We start from the raw sequence: 26705 nt of genomic DNA on the forward strand, positions 1-26705 counted from the left end.
ACCTGACCCACAGAGGAAATCAGATCGGGATCACAGGATCAAGTTGGTGAATGTCAGAAGGAGCACTTCGGGGGCTTTTTCAGTTTCTTCCCAAACGCACACAGTCACTTTTACACATGTATGCATTAGCTCCACCACAGTTTTAGTGGTCATTGTTTTTGTTCGAGGACAGTCCTCCCCTTGACCAAAGCCTGTCCAATCGCCCTCTGGAACGAGTTATTGCATCCTATTTCCTTTGTAGAAAATCTGTAAAATGTCTATTCAAGTACCTATTGTCAAAACTTCAACCTTCAAGGAAGCCATCTTTGGTGTGCCCCTGACCTTTAATCATTCGTTACAGTTTTAAAGTGGACAAAGTGCTGCTTAAGAGCTCACATGTCCATCTGTAGTGGCTTAAAACCTGTGTCTCTTCCTCACTTAGAATCAGGTCAATGCTTGTTAAAATCCATCTGCAAAGAAACCTGATGCTGTGTGTGTGTGTGTGTGTGTGTGTGTGTGTGTGTGTGTGTGTGTGTGTGTGACCTTAGCTCCTCTCTGAACCTCTGACCTCTCCTCAGTCTGATGTCCTCCAGCTGCCAAAATGGCTGCTGGATTTAAGGTCTTCATCAGGACCTTTTTAGAAGCACAGTAAACCACTGTCCAATTTTATGGACTCACCCACCAAGAGCACGCTGCCCTAAAAGTTACTTTGATATTCAGTCTGCAGCCAAACCTTTCACTCATCTGATTTCCAGCTGTGAAATGAAAAGCAGGAGCCAGCTCATGTCCGACTTGTGGATGGATACTCATGTTCAGGTTTTCTAGTTACTTTGGGAAATAGAAAAAAAAAAAAAAAAAAAAAAACACATTCTCTCTCAAGTTAAAACTCCTTGGATGTAAAAAAGCAACGCCTAATGTGTGTGCCTTTATCTGCCTCCCAACCTTTCAGAACAAAATTTAGACAATCTTAGGCTTCATGACGCTGCTGTCTGGGGCATTTTAAAGTTCTTCACAGTTCGCCAGTCGCGGTCTCACTAAGGGTAAAAACAAAGCCCAAGTGCACTGGTTACTCCTTCCATAAACATGTGTGTAATATAGTCAAATTTCCAAAGTAAACCTTTACCAGAAATAAGGCACAAAGTAATGACCTGAGGAAAGGCACGGACTTCAGAGAATCCCAAATGGCAACCTCAAAGTAACACTTTTCCAAAAAAAAAAAGAACTAACGGGAGTGTAAGTTTGTGAATGTGAGTGTTTACTGAGGGAAACGGGGGTGCTGGGGCCAACAGCTCCGGGAGACTCGGGTCTTTAATGCACTCGGCATATTCTGTGAACGTCTCTCACTGCTTCCTTGCACTGGAGAACATGCTAATGTTTAATGCCTTTTGAAGAGCCACAGAGTTTAAAAAAAGAGTTACAGAGCCTGACAAAAAAAGATCAAACAAAGGGAGAGTGGGGGAGGAAAAGCTGCAGGACATGCAAATCTTTCTCTCGTAAGAGATGAGAAACATTTGTGACGGCCTCTATGAATAGTGTTTAATTCATGACAGCCTCCTTTCCGCCGAAGAGTTGTCATGTTCAGCCCCGGCTCGCTTTGAATCTGCAGACTCGGTTTTCTGATAAGGTGAAGTAGTAATCCTATAGTTGCGAATCTGCGATACTTCTAGGAGATCCAAAAAAGTAACACGACAGGGAAAAACTACTGCTACCATTTGATGCACCTTCTGTTTTTGTTGTGCATTTCAGGAAAGCTGCGAGGAGTAGTTGCTGGTCACTTGACACCAATACAGTTTGAACAGGACATATTTTTAGAAGCAGACAGGAGGGTTTCTCTTGCTGTTCCAGAGGCAGACGGTAGTTTTCTCCCGTCAAAGCGCGCCACAGTCAATGTGAATGTTCAAAGAGGGTGAGGGAGGAATAGAAAAGGAGAGCGAGGAAGCGAGAGCAAGAGAGAGAGAGAGAGAGGTGCCCCCGGAGCTCGTGTGTCATCTGACCTCATTTTAAGATGGACCTGTGAGGTTGTAGGGAAGGCAGGGGTGTAGCTTTCACTGCAACCTTTTCTTTGCTCCCTCCGAAATGACAGGACGGGAGGGCACACACAAAAGGCAGAGTAAGACGTCTGCCTGGAAACCATCCACGGGGAGATGAAAGAGCCCCGGTGAAGTCATGGTGCAAAAACGCAACTCGCAGAAATACACAGGTCCATCTCTGAATAATGGCAGAGAGGATTGTACAAAAACACAGAGAAAGCCGCCCGAGATACAGAAAAAGTTTGGTCCATCTCATCTTCTCATGTGTTACAGGCAGCATCACAGGCTTTGCAGTTTCTCATGCAGCAATGGACTCACTTAAAATGTTACCCCAGGGTGAAGAAGCATCACCAGACGAGCGTAAAAATGAGAAACAGAAAGAAGAAGGAATAAAAAAGGAGCAAAAGGAAGTGTCTAATTTAAGAAACTGCAAAATGCATGGGTCTTTGGTTGCACAGAAAGTAGGGCTGGGCAATATATTGATATCGTGATATGAGACTAGATATCGTCTTAGATTTTGGATATCGTAATATGACATAAGTGTTGTCTATTTTCGGTTTCAAAGGCTGCATTACAGTTAAGTGATGTACATTTCTGAACTTACCAGACTGTTCTAGTTGTTCTATTATTTGCCTTTTCCCTACTTAGACATTATGTCCACATTACTGATGATTATTTATCTAAAATCTAAGTGTGAAGATATTTTCTTAGAGCACCAATTGTCAACCCTAGAATATCGCCGCAATATCGATAGAGGTATTTGTCAAGAATATCGTGAGATCTGATTTTCTCCATATCGCCCAGCCCTAACAGAAAGCTATGCTGACCCGACTCAACACATACTGTATATAAAGCATCAGGTCTACTTTGTTGTCCGGTTTCCTACAGAGTCCACTCAATCATGGGGCATCCCAGGACCAATAAAGTACTCACTATAAAATAAATTACAGACATACATGTACCCACGGGTGCACAAGCTGCATGTGTACTGTATATCACACCAACACATGCACATGGCCTCAGTCCGGTTTACATATTTTTCAAATTCCAGAGGCAGTGAAAGCCCCCCCATCTGCACCACAGGAAGTCAACAGCCAAACAGCCGTCTGCCTTCTTTAGCCAAGGCTGTTGTCCAGACCCTCAGGGAGACCGCAGCCTTTGTCCTCCATCCTGACCACACACACACCCCCACCCAACCCCCCGGCCCCATGGTTCACAGTGAGGAAAGACAGGACCGTGGCCCTCTGTCTGGGTCCTGACCTAGAGGAGGACACAAAGCAGCGGTGAAAGCTGTAGCGTGGAACAGGGAGGCAGTGTGGAAATCCTCATCCGCTCTGACGCAACGCCAGGAGGAAACAACCACAACAAAATATCTGCTTCCTCTGGCACAGGAGGGGTGGGGGGGACCATTGTCAATTGTCAGACACAACACGGGCATTTCTATCCATCGTCACCTCAGTAGATAAGGGCAGGAAACACGGCCCTGTGCTCCCCAATCAACAAGGCTGTGTTAGCTGGCTGCACCTGCACAGAGCAGCCCATTGTAGTGCTGTGTATCATTTTTGTATTATTTGGTGCGTTTGTCCTCTGTGGGGATCGGCCAATGTGGGGTTTTTGAGTGAAATAGTGATATTGTTGACTCAGGCTGTGACAATGACTGGAGTTTACATTTCATTTCACCTACTTTCCAGGAATAATAATTCATACAAGCAACAATAATCAGTGTAAATTTTTGTATGAAATTTCTCACTATGAATGGGTCATTGAAGTGACATTTTGATATGCAACTATTTTAATCATCAAATTAACATGCAAGTAATTTATTTCAAGCAAAATGCCAAATATTTGTTGTGGACTGTTTATTTCTGGCGAGGTGGGTAGTCTCCACTGGAATTTCATGCAGAAACTGGTAGAAAGTTATCTTAAAATGTGTTCAGTCATTAAAATCTACCAAGTTTAGTTTAGACTGCAGTTATAGACAATATATAAGCAATGCATCCAAGTGTCATCACAAAATCAAACAGTCACTCATCAAAAGTTGCTACCAGTAATTTATTTAAAAGAAACTTTTATCCAACTTGCCGGTCTGTGTTTTCCAGCCTGTGCAGCTATTCAGATATCTTTATACTGGGCCATTTTCATGTTTAAAAAAAAATCCCTAAAAAAACGAGTTTGCCCCTCAAGACGTTTATCCTTGGCAGAGTGGAAAATCCTTTTAAAAACAGCTTTTAGACCGTGCAGCACTAAAATCCTCAATGGAAACCAAGAATAATCATGTTTAATGCGGTAAAACAGCCAGGGTCGTTTTCGATCAAGTATACTGTACACATACAAAATGAAATCTGTATTAATAAACACCAAGAGCAGCCCCATACCTCATATCAGTCTCCACAACAGAAGCTACATTGTGGAAGGATGGAGGGAATAATGCCAGGCAAACAGGAAGCACCTTCCCATAGCAGATGTTGCAGGACTAACCAACCGGTTTTCTCCGGACAGGAACCCTAGCTATAAACACATAAAAACAACCTTTGGGAGGCATTTTGGTCAGAAATAGGCACAGGTCACAAGCCAGATCCCTGACGCTGAGTAAAGAACCAGACTCTTGTGTGTCAGTACAAACTTGAGAGAGAAAGACAATTAGTTTGGATATAAAAACAACGTTCCCACAGTAGGAGCGTGAACCTTCACTGGTCTCACGATTCGATTACCATTATCAGTGGGTGGAGCAGGTGCACATGTACTTAGAGGTTTATGCCTCGACGCAGAAGTCTATGGTTCGAGTCCGACCTGTGACGATTTCCTGCATGTCTTCCCCCTCTCTCTCCCCTTTCTGACCTAGCTGTCCTATCAATTAAAGACAGTAAAGCCCAAAAAATAAAAAAAATAATCTTAAAAATAATAAAAATAATAATAAAAAAGATATAGGCTACACTACCGGTCAAAAGTTTGGAGTCACTTAGAAATTTCCATTCCACTCCATTATAAATAGAATACCTGCTGAGATCAGTTGCATTGTTTTTTTTAACCAGGGCAGCAGTTTTCAGATTAGATTATGTACTTACATAAACAGCAAAAGGGTTCTCCAATGTTTTCTCAGTTAGCCTTTTAAAATGATATCAGATTAGTAAACAGAATGTGCATTTGGAACATTGGATGAATGGTTACTGAAAATGGGCGATGTAGATATTGCATTAAAGATCAGCCACTTCTTTCTACAACAGTCAAGAACCCTTTTGCTATTATGTAAGCACATAATGTAATCTGAAAACTGCTGCCCTGGTTAAAAAAAACAATGCAACTGATCTCAGCGGGTATTCTGTCTGTAATGGAGTGGAATGGAAATTTCTAAGTGACCCCAAACTTTTGACCGGTAGTGTATATGAACTCTCCCTTTTGTTCTATCTGCTCTTATAAAAGACACTTCCTGAACGTAGCGCATTCTGAACACAGTAAGTAACATCAGTAGGCAATAATAGATTATGATCTGTCACTGAATCGACGCAAAATCGTCCATCGCGATGCATCGATGTAATGATTAATTTCAACACCCCTACCCCCCCCCCACAACTGTGGGCTAATTTTCAGCTCCCTTGCCATCAGGAGGATCGCTTCCCAAACACTGAGCAAAGAAACGCAGTTTAAACTAAACTTCCTCATGCAGCAAACCTACTCAGTCTGCTTCTGCTGTGCCATCCCTCTGTCAGAAATGATTAGGAAAACACTGAAGTCTGGCTTCAACGCAGACTCAGAAGGAGGTTCAGTTAGAGGACAGCAGAAAGGAGGATGAGGGGGGGGGGGGGTTAAAGGGATTCAGTAGTTGGCATAGCTTTTGAAACCGTAACAAACTAAGTGAGCAGAGGAGCAGAGGAAGGTGAAACAGAGTGCGAGTACAGCAGCAGCGGAGAGGAAACAAGATGAAGCTGTGGAGGCTGGTGAGGTTATTTAACAGAATTAAAACCACAGAAAATAACAATGCTGGCTGAGTAATGAGCTTCCCTCTCTGCTCTGCTAATTACTGTCTACTAATATAGAACCATGCTGACCATGATGTGCTAATGTGGATGGGTCTAGTGGCTGCAGAAGAGGAGATGTATAATCGTCAAACATGGTTGGGTAACAGATCTCGGGTCAGCAGAGGTTTCACTGGATGAGTACGTGGCTAATAAATAAATCTAAGCCGATAACAGAGCAAAAAAAAAAAAAAAAAAAAAAAAAGATTCTATCAATTCTGAAAAAGAGACAATAACAGAGGAAAGATCAATGATAAATCTACTATTACACATTTTAGTACATTGTGTCATACACGCTGAACAACCCAAACAGCTCAGCAGTGCCGCAAAGTGCTGGGGTTTAATGGGTCTAGAGAGCAGAAACTGTGAATGAATGAATGAATGAATGAAGCAATGAATGAACAAATGAATGAATGACATTCTGAGACCATGAGGTGCTTGTCCACTAAAGAAAAGTAATGTTGGAGATTTATATTCAAGTTGTGGGCCCATTTTGTTATTTGGCATTTTCCGTTTGTCTTATTCCTCCAGTTAAGTAGTCTTCTACATTATATCTCATTGAGATATTTCCAGCACAGCAGAGACAATGGAGTTTGATAAGAAGAAAATATTATATACACACACACCCACCAATCTAAGTAGCGTGACCAAATATTTCCTAAATGAGAAAACAAATTAATTAAACTAATTAAATACGGCAGCATTTTGTACAATCTTTTGTGTACGGTGTTTTTAGCTTGCACAGACATACTTGATCCTGACTGATCAAGATTGCATGCAAGCAGTAACCGCCATCCCCATTATACATGAAGTCAACATTTTCTTCAACATTTTCTTCACAAAGAAATCTCCAATTGAACCACCCCGCAAAATTATCATCCCCCCATTTCTTTCAGGGACAATTTAAAAGGAAAACCTTTAGGAACTTCTTCTTTGTGAAAACAACTGAAAAGATACTGATCCTCCAAAGCCTGGGAGAACACCAGTGGTAGCGTGGCACTTGGTTCAAATCCAAAATGTATGAGCTCGGATTCAAAGGAACCGGAAAGCTCTAAAACATTCACAGGCTCCCCGCGCCAAGAGCTAATAAAGCCACCAGCTTAAGTCATACATTATGCTGGCTCCATCGTACAGAGCAAATCCAAGATCCGCAGGTACAGTCAGGTACCAGGACCGGGCGGTTAACACAGTACAGCCTGCTATGGAGACAGATCTGGCCTTTTAAGCTCTGCTTGCAACCCACAGCGGAAAGACGAAATGGACGCATAAGGAGCAGCGCCAAACACGACAGAGAACAAGTAAACTGAATGATACGGTAAATAAGCACTGATACCAGGCCATGCAAACTACTGAAGGTAAATACATTCTCTCCAAACAACAACTGGGCCCTCTGCAGGGTCAGTTGTAGCCAGCTGACCCCATTCATTAGAAGATCAAACACAGCTGAAGGCCCTTCCCATTAAACACCAGTGGCCTTTTCAGCCTGTTTAAACCCGCTGGTGTGGCGGGGAGGAGCTGAGGACTGATTGAGAGCTGACTGATGTCACTCTGCCTGTGGCCCGTTGCTACGATGAGTTCATTCAACCTCGGGACACAAAGAGTTAATGGCTGCTTGGATTATGCAATGGCATGCCAGACGCCATTCTCCTCTCCTGCCCTCCTTTCTACCCCACCTCCCCTTCAAAAAACGGGCTCAAGCCAAATTAGGCATTCCTGCACGTTTCGATCAGATGCATTTGAATGCAGTGGCAGCGCTGCGCATGCTTTGGCACCGGCGTGGGAACAAAGCAGGGATTTTGTTTTCACTCTGAAGGCAAGCCTGCCTCACCGGGGCCTCACACCTGCCGTGCGGGAGGGGGAAAGTTGTAGTAAGGATTTACAACTGTCGGAGTGGGTTATATCTGCAGCGGCGAACCAACAAAACATCTGTATTCATCAAAAGGGAAAGTGAATCAAAAGGTTATCACTATCATAAAGCAGGTAAGGGATCCAGCAACGGCGGGTTAGACAGGGTCGAGGTTAAAGACGGTGAAATGCCAGCCACTGCATCTGATAAGAGGACAATGATGTCACATTAGTGAAGGATCACTGCCTTTACCTATAATAGCTTAAACTAGAATGGGTCCACCATCGTTTTGGTACGTGTGGACGTGTCCTAATGCGACCGGGGACTTTAGTATCGTAGCCCTTTAGCCAGAGCCCTCCGCATTGGCTTCAGGTTTGACACTTTTAGATGGGGTCTCGCTTTTTTTTTTTTTTTTTAATAAAAGTTTTCCAAAATTGTGGCCCAATAGAGATTTCCAGCTTTAACCTTGAAAACATGCTACTTAAATGTAGTAAAATATGACAGAAGTAAAGCTGAATCTTAAAACAGGTATTGCTTGTATTATTAAAACTCACCACTAGGGCTGAAACTAATGATCATTTTCAGTATAGATTATTAAATTCATAAATTTGTCTGTAAAATAGTCAAATGGAAATTGTCAAAAGAAAATGCCTGTTGTAATTCCAAATATCCCAGGGAGATGTCTTAAGATGTCTTGCTTTGTCCGACCAAAACCCAAAGAGTTTCAAATCCTCTCATTTGAGAAGCTGGAACTAGTAAATGTTTGGCGGTTTTGCTTAAAAAAAAAATTATTAGGATAAGCAGAAAGATTAGGATATTAGGATTATCAAAATTATTGCCAATTCATTTCCTGTCAATTCACTAATCGATTAACGGACTAATTGTTGCAGCTCTGCTCACTGTTGAATTATGAGCCCTCATAAGACATTTCTTTAAAAACAAAACAAAGGGTTCGGTTGGGATCAATTGTGTTTTTTTGCAATGTTTAGAAGCGATTTTCAGGACTTAAGCCTTGGTAAATTACAAAGCTCTTCTACCATGCATACTATCCCACTGTAGCATGGTAGCAAGTAATTGGAAACACCACGGAGCAAAGAAAGAAAAAGACTTTGCAGAGCATAACACAACAAAGTCAACAGCAGGGTCGGGGGTGCAGGCTTACCACTCCTCCAGCCCAGACGGGACAGGAGACAGAGCTGTGCCGGCAGGCACCAAGTCAATAAACAACAGAGATCCCTGCAGACAAGACTGGCAACCACGAGGGGCAACAGACCAACTACGACAGGATGAGAGGAAAAACAGACCGAGATCTACAAGGCCGGACTCCAATCCCAACCACAGGGTCCAACAGCAGAGCCAGCGAAACCACAAAACACCTGAGCCTCAGCCAACGGGCACAAACTCGGTCACGTGCACGGGTCATTAGGTGCATTGATCAGCATTTAAAGAGAGGAGCTCAGTCCTCGTTTATTGATGACAAGAGGCCAACGGGGGCCACAGAGGGCAGTGGTCATTATGAACTGTGGTTCTTTTTCCGGTCTGCACAAAGAAACGGAGAGATTCCGTCTTCTTGCAAAAATCAGCAGGACACACACACACACACACACACACACACACACACACACACACACACACACACACACACACACACACACACACACACACACACACACACACACACACACACACACACCATCTTCTAAGCTATCACGACCATCGTTCTCTTTCATCTGTCCCTCTGGCTGGCGAGTACTGTTTTTGGCAACAATTGATCCATAACTTCAAAATGATTCCAATCAACACATTTAAGAAACGCCAGCAAAAAACTAAACTGAAGCCAAAATGAAGCATTTTCTTCCCTTTTGGTCCACCAGTTAATTTATGCGTCAGAAAGAAAGAAGAAAAATAAGCATAGTGAGGACGATAAGAATAAGAAGGGAAAATGTGTCTTTTCACATCCCAACTCATGCAACCTTGCTTCTCTCTGTGCTCCTTAACTCCGTTTTTTGACATCAAAGAAAAGACGTAATGCGGGGTGAAGGCATCATGTAGCTGTCAAATGGGACATCTTTGCTCGTGTTTGATTAAACTTGAAGACACAGTACGTACATACATTTATGACAGCGTTGCATGTTTTCAATTGAGCCAGACATGCATCTTCGCTAGAGGCCCTTTTCTCCCTCGCTCCTCTTCAAGATCTTCAAAAGATGGCAGACCTTTATCAGTTTTTGGGGTCACGGGCTGGAGGACAGAGAACCGAGGAGACACAGGCACACCAATTTAGAACTGACAAGGACCACAAGTCTGAGATATTGGGTAGCCGTGATTGAAAGCTCTGAGAGTGCAAGAAGATCCTCCCCTGGGAGAAGAGCCCTATACGACGGAGTGAGTGCAAACTGCACATACCAACTGGGTGGAAAAGAAGTTCAAAAGGCTTCACCTAAACCTGAATAAACATTGTCTGATAAATGACCAGAAACTAGAGCCATGAAAGACCTCGGTAAATCCTCCCCCAGTCTCACGACTTGTGCTACCAGTCAACCTCCCTGATGTGCACAAACACAGAAGAGAGAATCGGATCTTATTATTCAACTCTACTCTTCATTCTTTTTCTGCTCAATGCACAGCTAGCTTTGGCTATCACTGAAACAGCCCTGGTAAATATAGTAATGGCCACATACAGCCTCACCATATACAGTAATATGTCTATAGGGGGGTTTAAAACATAACTTCAATAGCTTCTCTAAAGGGTTACATGCATCTGGTCTTCCACAGCATTTCAATATACATGGGAAGATGACGCTACATATTACAATATAAACCAATCCAATAAAAACACCACAAGCCAGAGCTGGGTTATATTGTTGAAATCAATATCACAATATTAATAAGAAGATTTTCCAGAAGCAGTACCTGTTTCGGCGTATATGTCAGCTGGTAAATAGGCCTATATTAAGAAGCCTTTGCTGACCATTTTTAAAGTTGACGTTACATTTAGTTTGTAACTAAAACAGAAACTTGTTCAACACTAACATAGGATCATATCGCGATATGACCGCAATTCAAATTGCAGGTAATATTGAATTATCGCCCAGCACTTACACGACCTGTACTTCAAAATTACTAAAAACACAAATCACAGCCTTACTCTGCCGTAACAAAGCGACCAATTGGTGTGGTGGAAATAAATAAAAAAAATAGGACAACAGGGCCCAGAACAAGAAGAGTGAGCTTTGTTTTATGGGAAAAAATAATCGTTCTTCCTTAAAATGGTCATGTAATGCAATAATATGATGTATGAATTAGCAGCTGTGCATGACAGATACCAATCTAATGCCATGCTCTGTATTGTAATCCACTCAAATGTGTATAAATAAATTCCAACAGTACAATTTCATTTTGAAGATTGTGGTCGACCACGGGATAAAAAAAAAAAAAAAACTAAAAAAAACAAACAGCTACCTGATAGTAAACAGACCATTTCCACTCAACACTATATATATTCCTGTGTTTATTTAGGAGTCATCCTCCCATCCCCTCTGAATCTAAGTATTCAGAGAATGAGGACCAGTGTGGAGCCAAACAGCCTCTGGCAAAATATCAAAAAAAAAAGGGCCCCGATGGTATTTGCTCAGTGCCGCTCTCCAGCTGAAACAGTATGCTACATATTAGCTTAATGGACCTTCTGATAGAAGCAGTGGAACCACCACTTAGTAAAACACTGGTCGATTCCTAAATACAAGAGAGCTTCTGCACAACACAGACTTCCTGTATCCCTTATATTCTTGTGCAAAACACCATCCATTTGTTGACCGGACAACAAATCCATTACACATATCTAATAATATACACTGTGGTTTGCTACTCATGCACTTTCGTGACAGTATCTTGTTTTACAGCGTGTTATGGAAGCCAGAGAGAAGATCCAAGTCAACTAAGCCTGGACTCACTATTGAATTCCATCAAGAAACTTGACTGCACACCTCTAAAATCAGAATGAGGTGAATTTTAGTTTTTACATAGGCATCCAAATTATTAAAGCGCCTAGGAGAAAATGTAGACCTTCTCCAGCTGCACCAAAAGGGAGGGAGATCAAAGAGGAGTGTACAAGTAGGTTACTGAAACATTTCACATCCATCTCAGCTCCTCGCCAATAAAGCCCAGTCGGTTCTTCACAAACATACATCAGGAAGGAGGTTGCCTTGATGAAGCGGGGGAATGAGAAACACACCGCGAGACGTGGACGGAGGGTGGAAGGAATAAGTAGGCAGATAGACAGAGAGATGCTGCAATAATATCATGGACATTAACTCCATAAGTAGCTTTCATCTGCTCAGAGCTGCTTCAGGGGCACGCCACTGGTCGACTACAAATAGATCAAGATACAGAAAAGCAAAAGAGTGGAAGGGTAAAAACAGAGCCATTACTGTAACCTACATTTTTTTTTTGAAAAAGATCTGGGTAAATATTTGACCACAGTGCCCAGATCCTGCAGATCAGACGCCCCTCGAGAAACATGGTGCGTTTGGTGTGGACAGCTTCATGTGGGAATAAAGCCACAATAACAACGCGGTCTCTTTCGCTGCCATTTCTGGCCTTTGCAGCACTTCAACATATTCAGAAGGCCCTTTTTAAAAATAGGACATTTCCAAAGCAGGCTAAAACACGAGGCTGCCGTGACAGTACCTGGCTTGGCTCTATTAATGAATCTTATAAACACAAACCCATTGCAGCCTCCGTCTCCCCTGCTGCCTGCACACAGAGGACACATTCATCCCAAAGTGGGCACCATGAGGAGACTGGAGGGGGCGACAGACACTTCAACTTAAAGGAATTTTTCAGCCACTCTGGCTATCGCGGCGGTGTTGAAGGCACAGGCAAACACAATCTGTGCTGGTCTTCGTTTCAGTCTACATGTGGAGATCAGATAAAACTGACTGAGTTTTGACATGATGAGCGGTGAGTTAATGAGCCTGATCCTTGGCAGGTTAAGAGCATTCCTTGCACAAACTAGGAAGGAGCTTTTCATGGCTTTCTTCACTCTGCAGCCAAGGTTATGAACTTTTAAAAGGATTCGACAACATTGGGGGTGCGTTGCTGTCACGTTAATTTCTCTTTTTCCAGCTCTTCTCTTTTGGATAACACTCAGGCAGAAGCTGCTCCCTACCAGTGCATATGAATGGCACCCATGAAAGCATGCCAAGCTGGGGCTCGGAGAGGCAGTTCAAACATGCAAACAGAGCTATGAATATGATAATCTGAAATGGCATATCCAATGTGTTATGCGAGGATGGAAGTATACTCCTGGGAATACATAATGACATGACAATGCTGCCTTCAGTGATGGGTGGAAACCCACCATAAGCTCTGCTCCAGAATTGTAATTTAATTGCAGTGTAACTCGAGTAAAATGTAAACAGACATGATGTTTTCCTCGTTTCTAGTTATATCCTATGGATGAAATCATCGGTCATTTTGAAATTCAAAAGCCTTATTACTTTCCTCCGAGCTGGGGTTAATGGGGGAGGGGTTCCCCCTTCCTGCCTTCCTTCTTCCTCCCCCCGCCCTCCCTCAAATTAAATGTTTTTAGTTTAAACTTTAACTAAATTTTTTGTTGTTAAATAATGACAGAAAAAGCAGCTATAACTGACTTTCACTCTCAGTAAGTCGGCTACTTCTTTCTCTCACAGTGCAGGCAGTAAGCCCAAAGAACTAGGCTAAGTGAAACCAGCAACAGCAAATCCTTTAGAAAAGCATGGAGGTCAACGTCGGGGTCTGCTACAATAAGTGTAATTTGAACGTTTTCTTCTTGTCTTGCAGCCTCTGAATGAATGGAAATAAATAGAAGTGTAAGGGTACAAGTGTGTTTGAAATGTAGAGTAGCTTGTTACCAACCTTGTAGGAAGAGAATACCGACGGCGTACAGCTTATCCACCGGTGGTTTTCTCCTGTTAGTCACCGCGGGGTTTCTTCTGCCTTCCCTCCGCCGGGTCTCGCTCCGTCCTGGTAGATCCATGGCAGTCCTGGTGCTCGGCGGCTCCCCGGTGCGGTTCTCTGGCGACTACGGGAGAGCCGTAGGGCGAAAAGGAAACGTCAAAGAGAGTCGTGCGTCACCGTGTGCGTACAGGTAAACCGACCCCGTTACCTGCGCAGGTCCCCCGGGGAAGCCAGACGGCCCGCTCACCTGGTTGTTTTGGAAAACTAGCAGGAACAAGGCAGAAACATGTGGAGACGGACGCTTCGGTTTACAAGGCCAGCCAGACAAACGACTTAACGAGTTCAGAATGAGGAGCCCCGCCGAAAGTTTGAAGTTTAAACTTCCAGGTAGGTTACGGGACGGAGGGTTGATGTGTAGCTATATGAGCCGCGGTGGTTCGTTACAACCCGGTCTGTGTAGCCGCTGTCTGCCTCCCTCCAGAGCCACCGACCGCCGGGCCAGTTCAGTCTTCAACAAGAGGGAGTTTGGCTCCGCGCTGTTTCCAAGTTGGCTTCCTCCCACTCGCCTGTGTGATTTTTTTTTTTTTTTTTTTTTTTTTTTAACATAAGCGTCAAGTGGGCCGAAACAATACACACGTGTTCCTGCGAGGAATTTCAAATTAAATATTAGACAGTGTAATTTCCTCTACATTTTCTTTTTCAATTTGTAGCAACCGTACTTTCTAAAAATAAATAAATAAATATATTGTGTATTTATTTTTGTATTTATTTATTTTTGTATTTAGTTATTCAATAGTTGTTTCATTTTTGTTTAGTTCAATTTCGTTTCCACGTGTAAAGACAATAGGCCTATTAGAAAAAGCGATTGGCATAACTACCTATATATTTGAGCATCTAGGCTACTCAACTTTGAACATTATGTATAACTTTAATATTATTCTAATATTTTTTTTTATTTGCCACACTTGATTTGCACACTTAACGTAGATTATAGGTTATGTTATTATATTATTAGCAAATACGTTTTTGTTTCATATGTTTTGGTGTTGTACTATCAATGTAGCTCTTTTTAGTTAAACAGTAAGCCTACAGACAGACACAACAAGCCCTCAACAGTTTAAACTATTCTGTGGTTCCGTAGGCCTACACGCGTATGTCTGTCATATACAAAATAATGTCATTTTATTTTGAAATCAAAACATCCTGTATCAAGCTGTGTATCTCTGGTAGTTTGACGTGGATTCCCTCTTTCCCTACAGTTCAGCTTCCGGTCCCCGTACCCGACCTGTATAAGGCGTACAACACTGCGACCCCCTGGTTCAACCTGATTACTGTTTACTTCACCTGCACATATACAGAATAGAAACAATGCATTGCAAATAATGAATCCAGTATGCGTTTATGTCCCAAAGATTAAATATTTTAGAGAAATATTTACATTTTGGTAGGCCACTAAACAGATTTTTCATTGCAAAATAGTCCAATTTGGCCCTTTTCCAAATCCATTGACAGTTCGCAGCGCCTTTGTCTATTTATGCTATTACAATCTATCAAAATTAGTTTATGTCTTTATCATTCTACATATAATCCTCTATAATAATTGGCTCAATAACACCTCTATGTCTATTATGCATGTAGGGACTAACTGTAATGTTGTATAATATCCCTGATTGTGATTAATATAATAATAAGAAAAAATCTTTTTCTTTTCACAATGCTCCCACATCACAGTTAAACCAACAGCGAAGCAGCCCGTTCTGTACATTCAAGAGTTTGACAAGTAATAAATGGCACAAACCCAGCGAGTCCTGCCCATGCAAATACATCACTCTCATCTTTAGGGGACAGCCCCCTGCTGGCAATACTGGTAGTACTGTGTGTGGGACTGGTGACATGCTGCTGGTCCAGCTGGCACCAGGATGGCTGATAGAAACATGCAGTCAACCAAGCCAAAGGATTAAAAGGGTCAAACCAGTGTTACTGCTGATAGGAAAGGGGCTGAAGTGGATAGGAGGATACACGGTTGTAAAAATGAAATTCCAAAATACAAAAACCATGAATGAGAAGGTAAAGTTTCTGAGGGCATGGTGTCAACTCTCATGCACTAACGAACTCTGCTACTCTGACTTGCCGTTTGCTTCCAAAACAACAGGGAGAAGGAGCTGACAGCTCTCGGGAGAATGAAACCATCCTGGGGTGGGTTAATTCAAAGCTCTCAGAGGTGATAAAGGGTTGGGGCTCCAAATTAAAGCTCTGACACACTGAGAAAACCCCGGGCTGACTCCTACCAAAAGAAGGGAAAACTCCGGGAGACATATCACGTCTTGGCAAGGCATCAGGGTTCCCACACTTACTTACAGAGACACTGATGTTTAACGATCTTACTTGCTGGAATTCACTGTCTTATAATTTGCAGGGACATGGCGATAGATAACATTGGTCGAGTACTTTTTTTTTAAGCAAATTCATTCATTTTAAGAACTTTAAACACAAGTTTTTTTCAAATCCTGACAATTATGCAGATTGTCATGGGCTGCAAGGAATCCTCAAATCAGCCAGCCACATCCTATCTTATACAAGAAAAAGAAAAAAATGGCAAAAATCATGAATAGAACTATGAATAGAAAATTATTGGTTTTATTTCTGAATCAAGATCAGACAGTATTTGTGACAAATGGGATGGTCTAATATATACCAGATCCAAAGAGATGCACGTTAAACTCTCAGTTCTATTCCTGTTGAATTCTAATATTTGTGAATTTCGAATCAGATTCTATTGTATACAGTTATTTCAAACGATGAAAGAAAAAAAAAAGGAAAAACAAGGAAAAAAAATCGACATCATTACAAGACATTCCAGTTCTTTTGAGTCTGAACTAAAACCGCAATCAAAGACAGAAGACACCAATCTGAGAATTGTGCAAAAAAACCCAAAAACAAAACCCTACCATTATCACATATCTAGACACTTTATCACACATTCTAATCACTGTAAACAACATAATAGGATGATGTGTTCACATTTGGCAGCTCAAACCTGCAGAGGCCGACTGACAGAGAGGCAGCCGGCCTGCAGAAGAGTCCTGCATGGCACCAGAGATCATTCAGGACAACCCGGATTAATTAAGCGACCCAGTTGGGCCTGATCATTCTTTTTATATACAATCTTAAAAGTTGAAAATTTTCATGGTTGTGTTTTTCAGCACTCTGAGACCATAAAATGACTCAAAGATCATTCCTACATTTTTCTCTGCAATACTAGAGAAACCGGTGCAGAAAAACACACTTGGACCTCAAAGCTGTAGAGGTTCTACTGTAGCAGCAGCCGCAGAAATTCATCACGTCAGGAAGATAAACATGTCACCCTGTTTCCCAAAGCTTCAACCAACAACCTCACGATGCAAATAAATCTCAAGAGGCAAAAATCATTAAAATGAAAATAAAAATGATTTCTTTTTAAACATTGTAATCATGCCAACTTTACATTATGTCTTTCAAACTCAACATACCTATTTCCAGTGGTGTGGTCTACGCGATACGCAGCTATACGCAGTATACTCCCTAAGAAAGATCCAGGATTTCCATATACCCACTTAAAAATGCCACGCAACAATGTACTTTCCATTATATTTTTGATATATTTTGAATTGTCATGTTTTTCTTCTTCACATAGGCTAAATAAAAGGTATTTCTATCGTAAATGGGTGCATAAAAGTGAATCCGAATAGAGGAAATGAAGTCGTTGATGCTCAAAACGTCCCTGGGGGAGGACACCCAGACCCCCTTCCTCCCCCATTATGATATGCCCCACCTCCCCCAAAGGCGAATTGTGGCCAATATACACAGTACAGTATACCCACTACAATACATTAGACTACACCACTGCCTATTTCTAATAGTTGTATTTTTTTGGAGAAAACAGAAATCTACAAAGTATCTTTTTTTCCTAATTTGCACTAATAAACCAATGAATGGCACAGGAAGACACAAAACCAATATCTTAAAACAACATAAGGAGAAACATACCAGAACAGGTGACATTATGGCAACAGATGCAGTCAAAGTGCAGAGTCACAGTGATTATGAATATATATGAATATATCTGAATAAGAGGAAGAGAGATGAGGTATGTTATCGTGGCCACATTTAGGAGGCAGTGAGACGACACCAATGTTAGGATGGGGGGGAGAAATGCATCAATTCTCTTTTCTGGAAGACCAAAAAGCAACAACCTGGATTAAAAAAAAAAAAAAAAAAAAAAAAACAGCTGGAAAACCCCCCCACTAGTTATGTATGTATATGTATAGATGACTGAAAATGTCTTTGGGTCTGAATGTTGGAGCGAATGGGTCTTTGGGTCGGATGCCGACGGGAAGAGGAAGGGTGTGCGGGGGGGGGCTGGCTGGTAGTGTTGTTGGAGCTCGCTAGGGCTCAGAGAACGAGCCAAAGGAAGGAGCCTCTTTGGGTGGGTCAACAGATCAGCTGATACACCACCTGCTGCTCAGTTTCCTGTGTAGAGATCCACAGTGCTGGAGCTCAGGCCCCGGCTCTCCCTGAAATGACTGCCTCCCCGAGTCTAACGCGGAAAGGGAAGACGACAAAACACGGACGATACAAGAGGTGAACGTTATGAAGGCTAAAATGTTACATTTCTAATAACTTAGCCTAAATTAAATACTATTTAGAAGGCTGGAAAACTGTTCCTCACCTGGAACGGGTCATCGCTGGTTTTGTTCAAGTAATTCAAGGAAGCAGCTCGCTTCATGCTGTTGAACGAATAGAAGATAAATAATGTTCACACAGTATCTTAGATCATGGCACAGGTACCAAATAATTATTCATGAAGCTGGAGAGTTTATTTACAGTGCTCAGAACAAGGGAATACACCCATGCTAAAGTTGACTGCAAAGAGGAATAAAAAAAAAAATTGATCTTAATGCCTTAATTAAAAAAAAAATTAGGAAAAGTCCAAACTTTAAGGACACCAATTTTCTTTGTGAATGAATAATGCATTGTATAAATGTTCTTCCTTAAAATACAGGGGGCATAAGTAAGTACACCCCTATGTTAAAGTCCCATAGAGCAGGGGTGTCAAACTCCCTTAGGCTTCCCTAAGGGCCACACTAGAAAATGAGAATCATGTCAAGGGCCAGACATATGTGTATTGCTTTTATGTCATGGGAAAATATCTTTGACTGTATTATTGCATATCTAATATAGGCTTCTCACTTACAGTTTTGGTCGACAAAAAATGCCAAAAACTTTTGGGAAAACCATCAAAAATGTCGGAAAAAAACTTTGTGAGAAGTGACAAAAAGTAGGTGGGCCAAAATGTATTGTGAACCTAAATGTATATATAGGGGCCAGATCAAAATTAGCAAGGGGCCGGATTTGGCCCGCGGACCTTGAGTTTGACACGTGTGCCATAGAGCCAGGCAGATTTTAATTTTTAAAGGCCAGTTATTTCATGGATCCAGGATACTATGCATCCTGATAAAGTCCCCTTGGCCTTTGGAATTAAAATAGCCCCCCCCACATCATCACATACCCTTCACCATACCTAGAGATTGGCATGGGGTAGATTCCATAAGATCATCTCTCAATGCAAATCAAACCAGCTATTAGGCTAACTGAACTAAAACCATGCTAATCTCTAGGTATGGTGAATGGTATGTGATGATGTGGGGCTATTTTAATTCCAAAGGCCAAGGGAACTTTATCAGGATGCATAGTATCCTGGATCCATGAAATAACTGGCCTTTAAAAATAAAAATCTGCCTGCCTCTATGGGAATTTAACATAGGGGTGTACTGACTTATGCCCCCTATATTTTAAGGAAGAACATGTATTTATTTACGATACATTATTCATTCACAAAGAAAATTAAAGGTTGGATTTTTCCTAATGAAGGCATTAAGATCAATTTCCAAAAAAAGATTTTTTTTTATTCCTCTTTTTAGTCACCTTTAGCATGGGTGTATTCACTTGACCCGAGCACTGTACCTACTACTAGGAATCTGCTCGCCTCCCACTGACATTGCTTACTACTTCAACGAGGACTACATAGAATTTTCTCTCCATCAATAACAGCGGCTTTCTTCTGTTCTTACTTGGTGCTGCGAGGTTCAGGCGGTCCGTTGCCCTGCAGTTTCTTCACCAGCAGCTCGCTGCTGCGGCGCAGGACGTCCCTGAGCTTTCCCAGAGAGCCGCTGCGCTGGAGGGCCCCACTGCCGTCCTGCAGACACACACAACAATCAACCCACTGAAGCTGTGGAGACAAGAACTCAGAATGCAACTCTCTTTTTTTTATTTTTATTTTTTTATTTTGGCTGATGTTGCATACGCCAGTACTGTTATGAATGGCTGTTTGCAGCCAAACCGAGAGTCTCACAAAAGGGGGTTTATACATGAAATCATTTAAAGAGCAATACATTAGGGGACACTGAAACATTTAGCTAGATGTGCAAACGTGTGCGGCGTTACAGACAGCATGCGGCGCTATAGCGTCATTTCCTCGTCCGATAACGGACCTTTCCACAAAATTGTCATCATTATCACTCCGTAAACCATCAAGTATAATGTGCCTTTTGAAAAGTTACACCATTAGAATCAACTGTAGATACTTCAGTTTGCACATCCATCAAGCAAGGTCACTTGTGTGAAGGGCTCCAATGGTTGTGCGGTGTGTTCTTTTTTTCTTATCTACAGAATCAGCAACTATTCTGATGTTTGATTTATCCTTTAAGTCATTTAAAAAGCCAATCATTACTCTGTTTCAGCATCTTAACCGGGGGAATTGCTGCGTTTCTTTTGTCTTTTGTGACAGCAAAAGCGGTTGGTTGGACAAAACAAGCGACGTCACGTCGCGCTATAGGATATGTGATGGACATTTGTCACTATATTCTTTACAGACCAAATGATTAATCAATGTATCCAGAAATCAACCAGCAGATTAGATAATGGGAGTAATCAAGTTCAAAGAGTTTTTTTTGTGTGTGTTATAGATCTTTTTCAGGGCAGACATGTTGACATGTCGTAGTAGGAAAAGCACAGGTGTATTCAAAACCATTAATGATGGCTGCATTAGACTTAGGAGAGGCCCTGGTATTGTTCATGCTGACTCACTGAAATAGCTTACTTACTGGGACACTTGATGGAATTGAGCCATCATTAAGGTTATCAATTTCAGCCGTGCTTTTCCTACTATGACAAGTCAAAATGTCTGTTGTGAAAAAGGTCCATAGTAACTTATCAATTCATCCATTCATTTATTTTGTTACATACCAGCTGTCCTGCATAGTGTGTTTGAATTACTAACCAAGCAGTGACCAGATTATGTGATCATCATAATGCAATACAGGCTTATCACCAGAAGTATCTGCCAAAATAAATGTGTGTGTGTGTTCCACTGGGAGGCGCTGCAGACGCCACTACAGAAGAAACTAAAGTTTCCACTGATGACACAGACATCTCAGTCCGATGCAGAGAAAAGACAAAACTTCACAAATGAAAAACTTTATTCGAGAATACCAACAAGTGTTGATGCAATAATCTTCACAATGCAGAATGGTAAATATAATGCAGTTCTACTTACTAAGATAGTGCTTATAGACCTTACCATTTATGTTTCTTCCACTTTAGGAAACTCAAATCACACTATATATGCCAAGAATAGACAGTTCAATAAATAAGCATTCCACTAACACAACAATATTGTCATAATTATATGATGTACATGGTCAATTCTTTTGTTCAGAGTCGCATTAGGAGTATAGGTGTACTCATTGGAAGGAATGAAGAATCAAGGCAAGTAGCATGCCGAAAAAGCCGTATAGTGAATGCACTTGTCAAATCTATGAATACAGCCTACAATTACACTTTAAAGATGTTAAAGTCATTTTACATTCAGTTAGTTAAACATCTGAAATAACATGTTGATCTTGAGGAAACACTCGCACTGTACTTTTCGGTGTCGAAAAAAAACACGATTCACCAAAGTGACAAGGTTTGCTTGCAAACAACTGTGTAAGAAAAAAAGGCAACACACTCCATTAAGCTTCGTGTTCAAAATACAGTATCCATAGCCAGAGTGGGCACTGCGACTGTACCACCAAAACATACACAAATACACACTAATAAAACTACTGGGGAACCCAGGCTTCCATTGAATAATAGCACTAGCTTCTACTTCTACACCAACAAATAAAAAAAAAGGCAATTCTGGGCATTTACGCCCATTATTTTAAAAATCTACTATTATTTAGCAATTTCCCAGGTGGCCAGTGTCTGTGCTAGATGCTCCGGTTGGTCTCTGCGGTCATTTTGGCTTTACAGCATCAGCCGGTGTTGTTAATTCCCTTTGTAAATGCAAGCTACTGTGTACCTATTGTACCAGCGTAGAGCCGTGTGTGAACGCTCCCAAATCAAGGACACCGAAGCCCATGAAAGCATCTTGAAAATAAATTACCATGGCAACAACAGCTTGCTGTGATCTAGCCAATTTGCTGTCAGCCGATGTTGGCCCTACTAGTCTTTCACAACAGGCATGGTTGACTAACTACTGCCTTAATATTCAGCCACAAAATAAATCAACATTTAAAAAAAAAAAAAAAAAAAAAAAAAAATGTAAACAAAAATTATACAAAATTGAAATTAAAAAAGGAAATATCTCTATAAAAACTAAAAAAAAAAACTAAATGTTGAGAAGCAATGCTCCCTTCTCATTTCCCGGCAGCCACAGAAGTAAAAAAAGAAATGACATATTTTGATAAGCATGTTATACTATACAGTACCATTTATTTCCAAACTGTTCAGGCATTTGATCTCGTTATTGTTAAAATAGTTAAAAACAGAAAACTAACAGCAAAAATAAATAACTTTCTTTAAAAAAAAAAAAAAGAAATACTATTTTGGCTAAATACAGGCACCAGATTGCAAGCCAACTTTGAGGTCATCTTTAACAAACTGCGAGTGAGACCAATGCAGAGCAACTGTGGAGTTTTGTAATATATCCACTCTATAGTGATTGTAACGTTTTATCTGACTGTGGGTTGGAGTGATGTCTGGCTGATTTTCAAAGGGTGACCCTGATCCTCCAAATCTTTCATCTTTTGCCTTCTTCCAATAAATGAATTTCCTGCTCCTCTTATCTAGCCAAATAAATCTACTATGCGCCTATGAAAAATTACAAATGGGTGTTGGAGGAAGAAAAAAAGTGCGAGTGGCTTCCTCACAGGGAAAAGATTTCACACACAATGAATTTTGCTTTTTAATGTTAAGTGAGAGAGATAGAGAGAGAGAGTTGAAGTCACGATTTCTGACACGGTGGAGGACACAGGGTTAGTGAGAGGAAAGGATAGAGAGAGAGAGAGTGAAAGGAAGAAAGGTAAAAAAAAAAAAAAAAAAAAAAAAAAAAAAAAAAGCAGAGATGAGAAGACCAAACGTCCCAGCAGGTGTCAGCTGAACAGGGAGACAGAGGTGACAGCCAGGAGGGGGCTTTCTGAGTCTCTGCGACCGGAGAAGAGGGGGGGGGCGGCACGGGAATGGTGGAGGATGCTGTTGGTTTGTTTGGGACAGAGAAGGCCAGAGGGAACGACAACACACATCCTTTTTGCAATGGTGTTGGGGAAGGAGAGAAGGATGGTGGAATAATCTTGATGGCTTAGGCCTGATGAAAGAGAAAAGAGAGAAACAGACAAAAACAGCACACATTGTAAGAGCTCTGGGTTGGGCTTCCTACGCTAGACACCTACACATCTGAATCGGAGCTTCGTCCCTTTTCCTTTTTCTACACTTCGCTGCACTGGTATGATGTTGTAAAACTGTCTGTCCTGCACCAAGTGTACTTGCTTGGGGTCTAAACCCCAGTTGAGGGATCCTACGCAAACAAAAAAGATCTAGGACTCCGGCAGCACAGGAGTCGTTTCTTCTCTTTAAAACACGACAGGTGTCTCAGGAGCTGCAGTACAACAAGCAGGTCAGTGATGCAGCAGGTTTGTTGGTTGCAGTCACAGTGACTCAGCTGTTTTGCTTTCCTCTCTGGGTACCAGGAAGCCTGAACTTGGCACGCGGCACCCCGCCAAGTGACTGTGCACTGCAGACGCGGGACATCTGCAAGCATCAGCACCGAACGGAGCATAACGATATAGCCATTACACTGACGCTAAGAGGGACTGACATTGTGAATCTCATCTTTATGTACAGCACTATGAATCCAGAACTCCTGCATTTACCTAAAATTCCCCCTAAAGCAACATTTGTATCTGATGGAAAAAAAACATCCTCTTCTTCATCCTTCTGTCCTGGCCTCGGTGTGCCCTGCGTTCTATTACCGAAATGACTAATGAACTAATTATCTAGCCTATTTAGTATGTCACTATATACCAACCCACCAGCGTGTTGTGTAGAATGAGAGTTCAAGAGGGAGAGTACAATCCACTGAGTGAGAGAGGGAAATTTGATTGAACCGGCTGATTGGTTGTCATGGCGAGTATATCGACAGGGAAGTAGGTTAGTGACACGTAGTAGAAAAGGAAAAACAATCTAGAAAACATGCAAACAAACAGGCGGCACATTGAAGCATCTAGCTGAGAGCACAGAGCAATTGCAGACACAAACATACTTGTAAATCAAATCATGCAGAAAGAGACACGCACATACATACGACCAATTAACCTGGACGCGACCACACATTTGCTAACAACTGCTATCGCCTCAGCACTATTTACCAGTCCCTCCAGAAAAACCTGATTATGCGATCGCTTAATTCAATGCATAATCAGCCAAAGTCCGCATATTTATGTGGGGGCCGCATTTTTGGCACATAAATTGCCAATTTCCGCGCAAAATATGCGGGGCCTGCATGATTTCCTAATCCCCGCATTTTCGTTGCAAAAAAGTCACATATATCTAAGCAGAAAGTTGAAAAATGTTGCGTTTACTTCACACAAGAGCAGCCATTTTCCCCTGTTGCTATGGGAACATTATGAAGTGACGTTACATCATCGAAAAACAGGGTGTTGGGGGAAATCACCTTTTTTTCTCTTTTTCATCCAACCGCAGTTTTTGCATGTTCCCGCAGTTTTAACAAGTTCCTGCAATTTCATCGCATAAAATTGCATAAATATCCTGCATATTCCATCGCATATTTTAAGAAAACATGCCGCATAATCAAGGATTTTTGCCCGCAACAATCACAAAAAAACTCCACATTTTTCTGGAAGGACTGATTTACCTCCACCTGTTTAACACAAACTAAGGAAATGAGCTCCTGTAAAGTGGCACCTAAATCAGTCCCATCTGAATAATGTAATAATCAGAGCTGGAATGTAACTAAGTACATTTACTCAAGTACTGTACTTCAGTACAACTTTGAGGTACTTGTACTTTACTCGAGTCTTTTCTTTTCATGCCACTTTCTACTTCTGCTCCGCTACATTTGAGAGAGGAATATTGTACTTTTCATTCCACTACATTCATCTGACAGCTTTAGTTACTAGTTAGTTACTTTACAAATGAAGATGTTTGCACACAAAACAGGCCTACAAGTCCAGCTGAAATGACTGGACCATTAAACACACAACTGTTTGGACAGTTTCCAGTTTCTAATATGTGAGGATGTTTCTGCATTGAGTACTTTTATTTTAATACTTTTTCCTGATGATACTTACATACTTTAAGCATGTAATTTACTTAAAGGTGCCATAGGTAGGATTGTGAAGATCCAGGACTTAAGCCAAAGAATTTGAACATCGACAACTTCTCAGTCCCTCCCCCTTTCTGCTAAAGCCCAAAATGCTCTCCTAAGCCCCTCCCCCCACAAGGGAGATTGAATGCGATTGGATGAGCAGTGATTGACACGCAGTTAGACACCATCTGAACAGGGAGCTGTGGATTTTTGCATATTGCGCTACATGCTGTAGGTGGAGCCAGAGGAGACAGATTATTATTTTTTAAATGACCTGCTTCATGTAGTTCTACTCAATTATAGGGTCAGTTTCAGCAAACATGACAGAAAGTTAGTTTGATAAGTCTTACCTACTGCACCTTTAAGTAACACTTTCAATTCAGGACTTTTACTTGCAACAGAGTCATTTTACAGTGTGGTATTAGTACGTTTACTTAAGTAAAGGATCTAATACTTCTTCCACCGCTGGTAATAATGAAAACAGCAGGTATTTATTAAAATGCAGAATTTTGAAGTGCACAGTCTGGATCAGCCGTACAGTATGAGTATGTGAACCACTCCTATAGCCTCGGTGACATATCAGACTTTCTGAGAGCCGAGTGAAGACATGTTTGGGCAAAGCTATACAAAGCTGATAGTTCTGACGTGCCTATCACATCCTCTCTCAGCAAATATCTACACACAAGCAGACACAGGACTTTACAAGCCTATTCTCGAAAACACAAGATGTTGTAGTAACATACGTTTGCAACTGTGTAAATGAATGGATTGATGGAATTTGTTAAGCAATCCTTTAGTCAAAAGCTCAAATGTTTTGTGACAAATTAGCTTTTAGAAACAAAAAAAGAAAGCATAAGAATGTCATGAGTGTTTTCTCTTTGGACTGTGTGCATTTCATTTCTAGTGCTACATATGGTCGTGACGTGGATAATGAAAGCGACCCTGTGCGGGCCATGGCCATGTTTCAAAAGACAAACGGGTGCCCGCTCGGATGAAAAGGCATGCCGCCGCAGTTGCTGAAATGTGAAGCCGTTTTGAGGAGCTGTGTTATGGATACGAACATGTGTGTAGAGAAGCATTCCCATTCACACGACAGCCAGCAAACAAAACCCCACCTTTTCTACTTAATGTTACTCAGGGAGAGCAGCAGACATCAGGTTAACAGACTCGGCCATGTGAAAACAAAGTGAACTCACATGGTCCGTTAGTGTGCA

At 41.6% G+C, this 26705-nt stretch overlaps 2 protein-coding genes across 5 annotated transcripts in view; both read right to left on the bottom strand.

The window, feature by feature from the left end:
• Positions 1-14359, bottom strand: part of ptk7b (protein tyrosine kinase 7b) — a 79954-nt gene extending 65595 nt beyond the window's left edge. The window contains exons 1-2 of the mRNA XM_028604030.1: positions 14053-14359; positions 13764-13929 (exon numbers count right to left, since the gene is read on the bottom strand). Of these exons, the coding sequence (XP_028459831.1) occupies positions 13764-13884 (121 nt within the window). The 5' untranslated portion in view covers positions 13885-13929; positions 14053-14359. The remainder of the gene's footprint in view (positions 1-13763; positions 13930-14052) is intronic.
• A 2087-nt stretch (positions 14360-16446) lies between these two features.
• The window catches only part of klc1b (kinesin light chain 1b), a 30129-nt gene continuing 19870 nt past the window's right edge, over positions 16447-26705 (bottom strand). For 2 of the 4 annotated variants that reach the window (XM_028603073.1, XM_028603072.1), the window contains exons 14-16: positions 19916-20040; positions 18514-18571; positions 16447-18381 (exon numbers count right to left, since the gene is read on the bottom strand). In XM_028603073.1, coding sequence (XP_028458874.1) covers positions 18307-18381; positions 18514-18571; positions 19916-20040 — 258 coding nt within the window. In that variant the 3' untranslated portion in view covers positions 16447-18306. Of the gene's footprint in view, positions 18382-18513; positions 18572-19915; positions 20041-23334; positions 23473-26705 lie in introns of those variants that run through there. The other 2 variants (XM_028603075.1, XM_028603074.1) reach the window with 1 other exon arrangement.

Source organism: Perca flavescens, chromosome 17 (assembly GCF_004354835.1).
Source record: "Perca flavescens isolate YP-PL-M2 chromosome 17, PFLA_1.0, whole genome shotgun sequence".
In the NCBI taxonomy this organism is placed as follows: domain Eukaryota; kingdom Metazoa; phylum Chordata; class Actinopteri; order Perciformes; family Percidae; genus Perca; species Perca flavescens.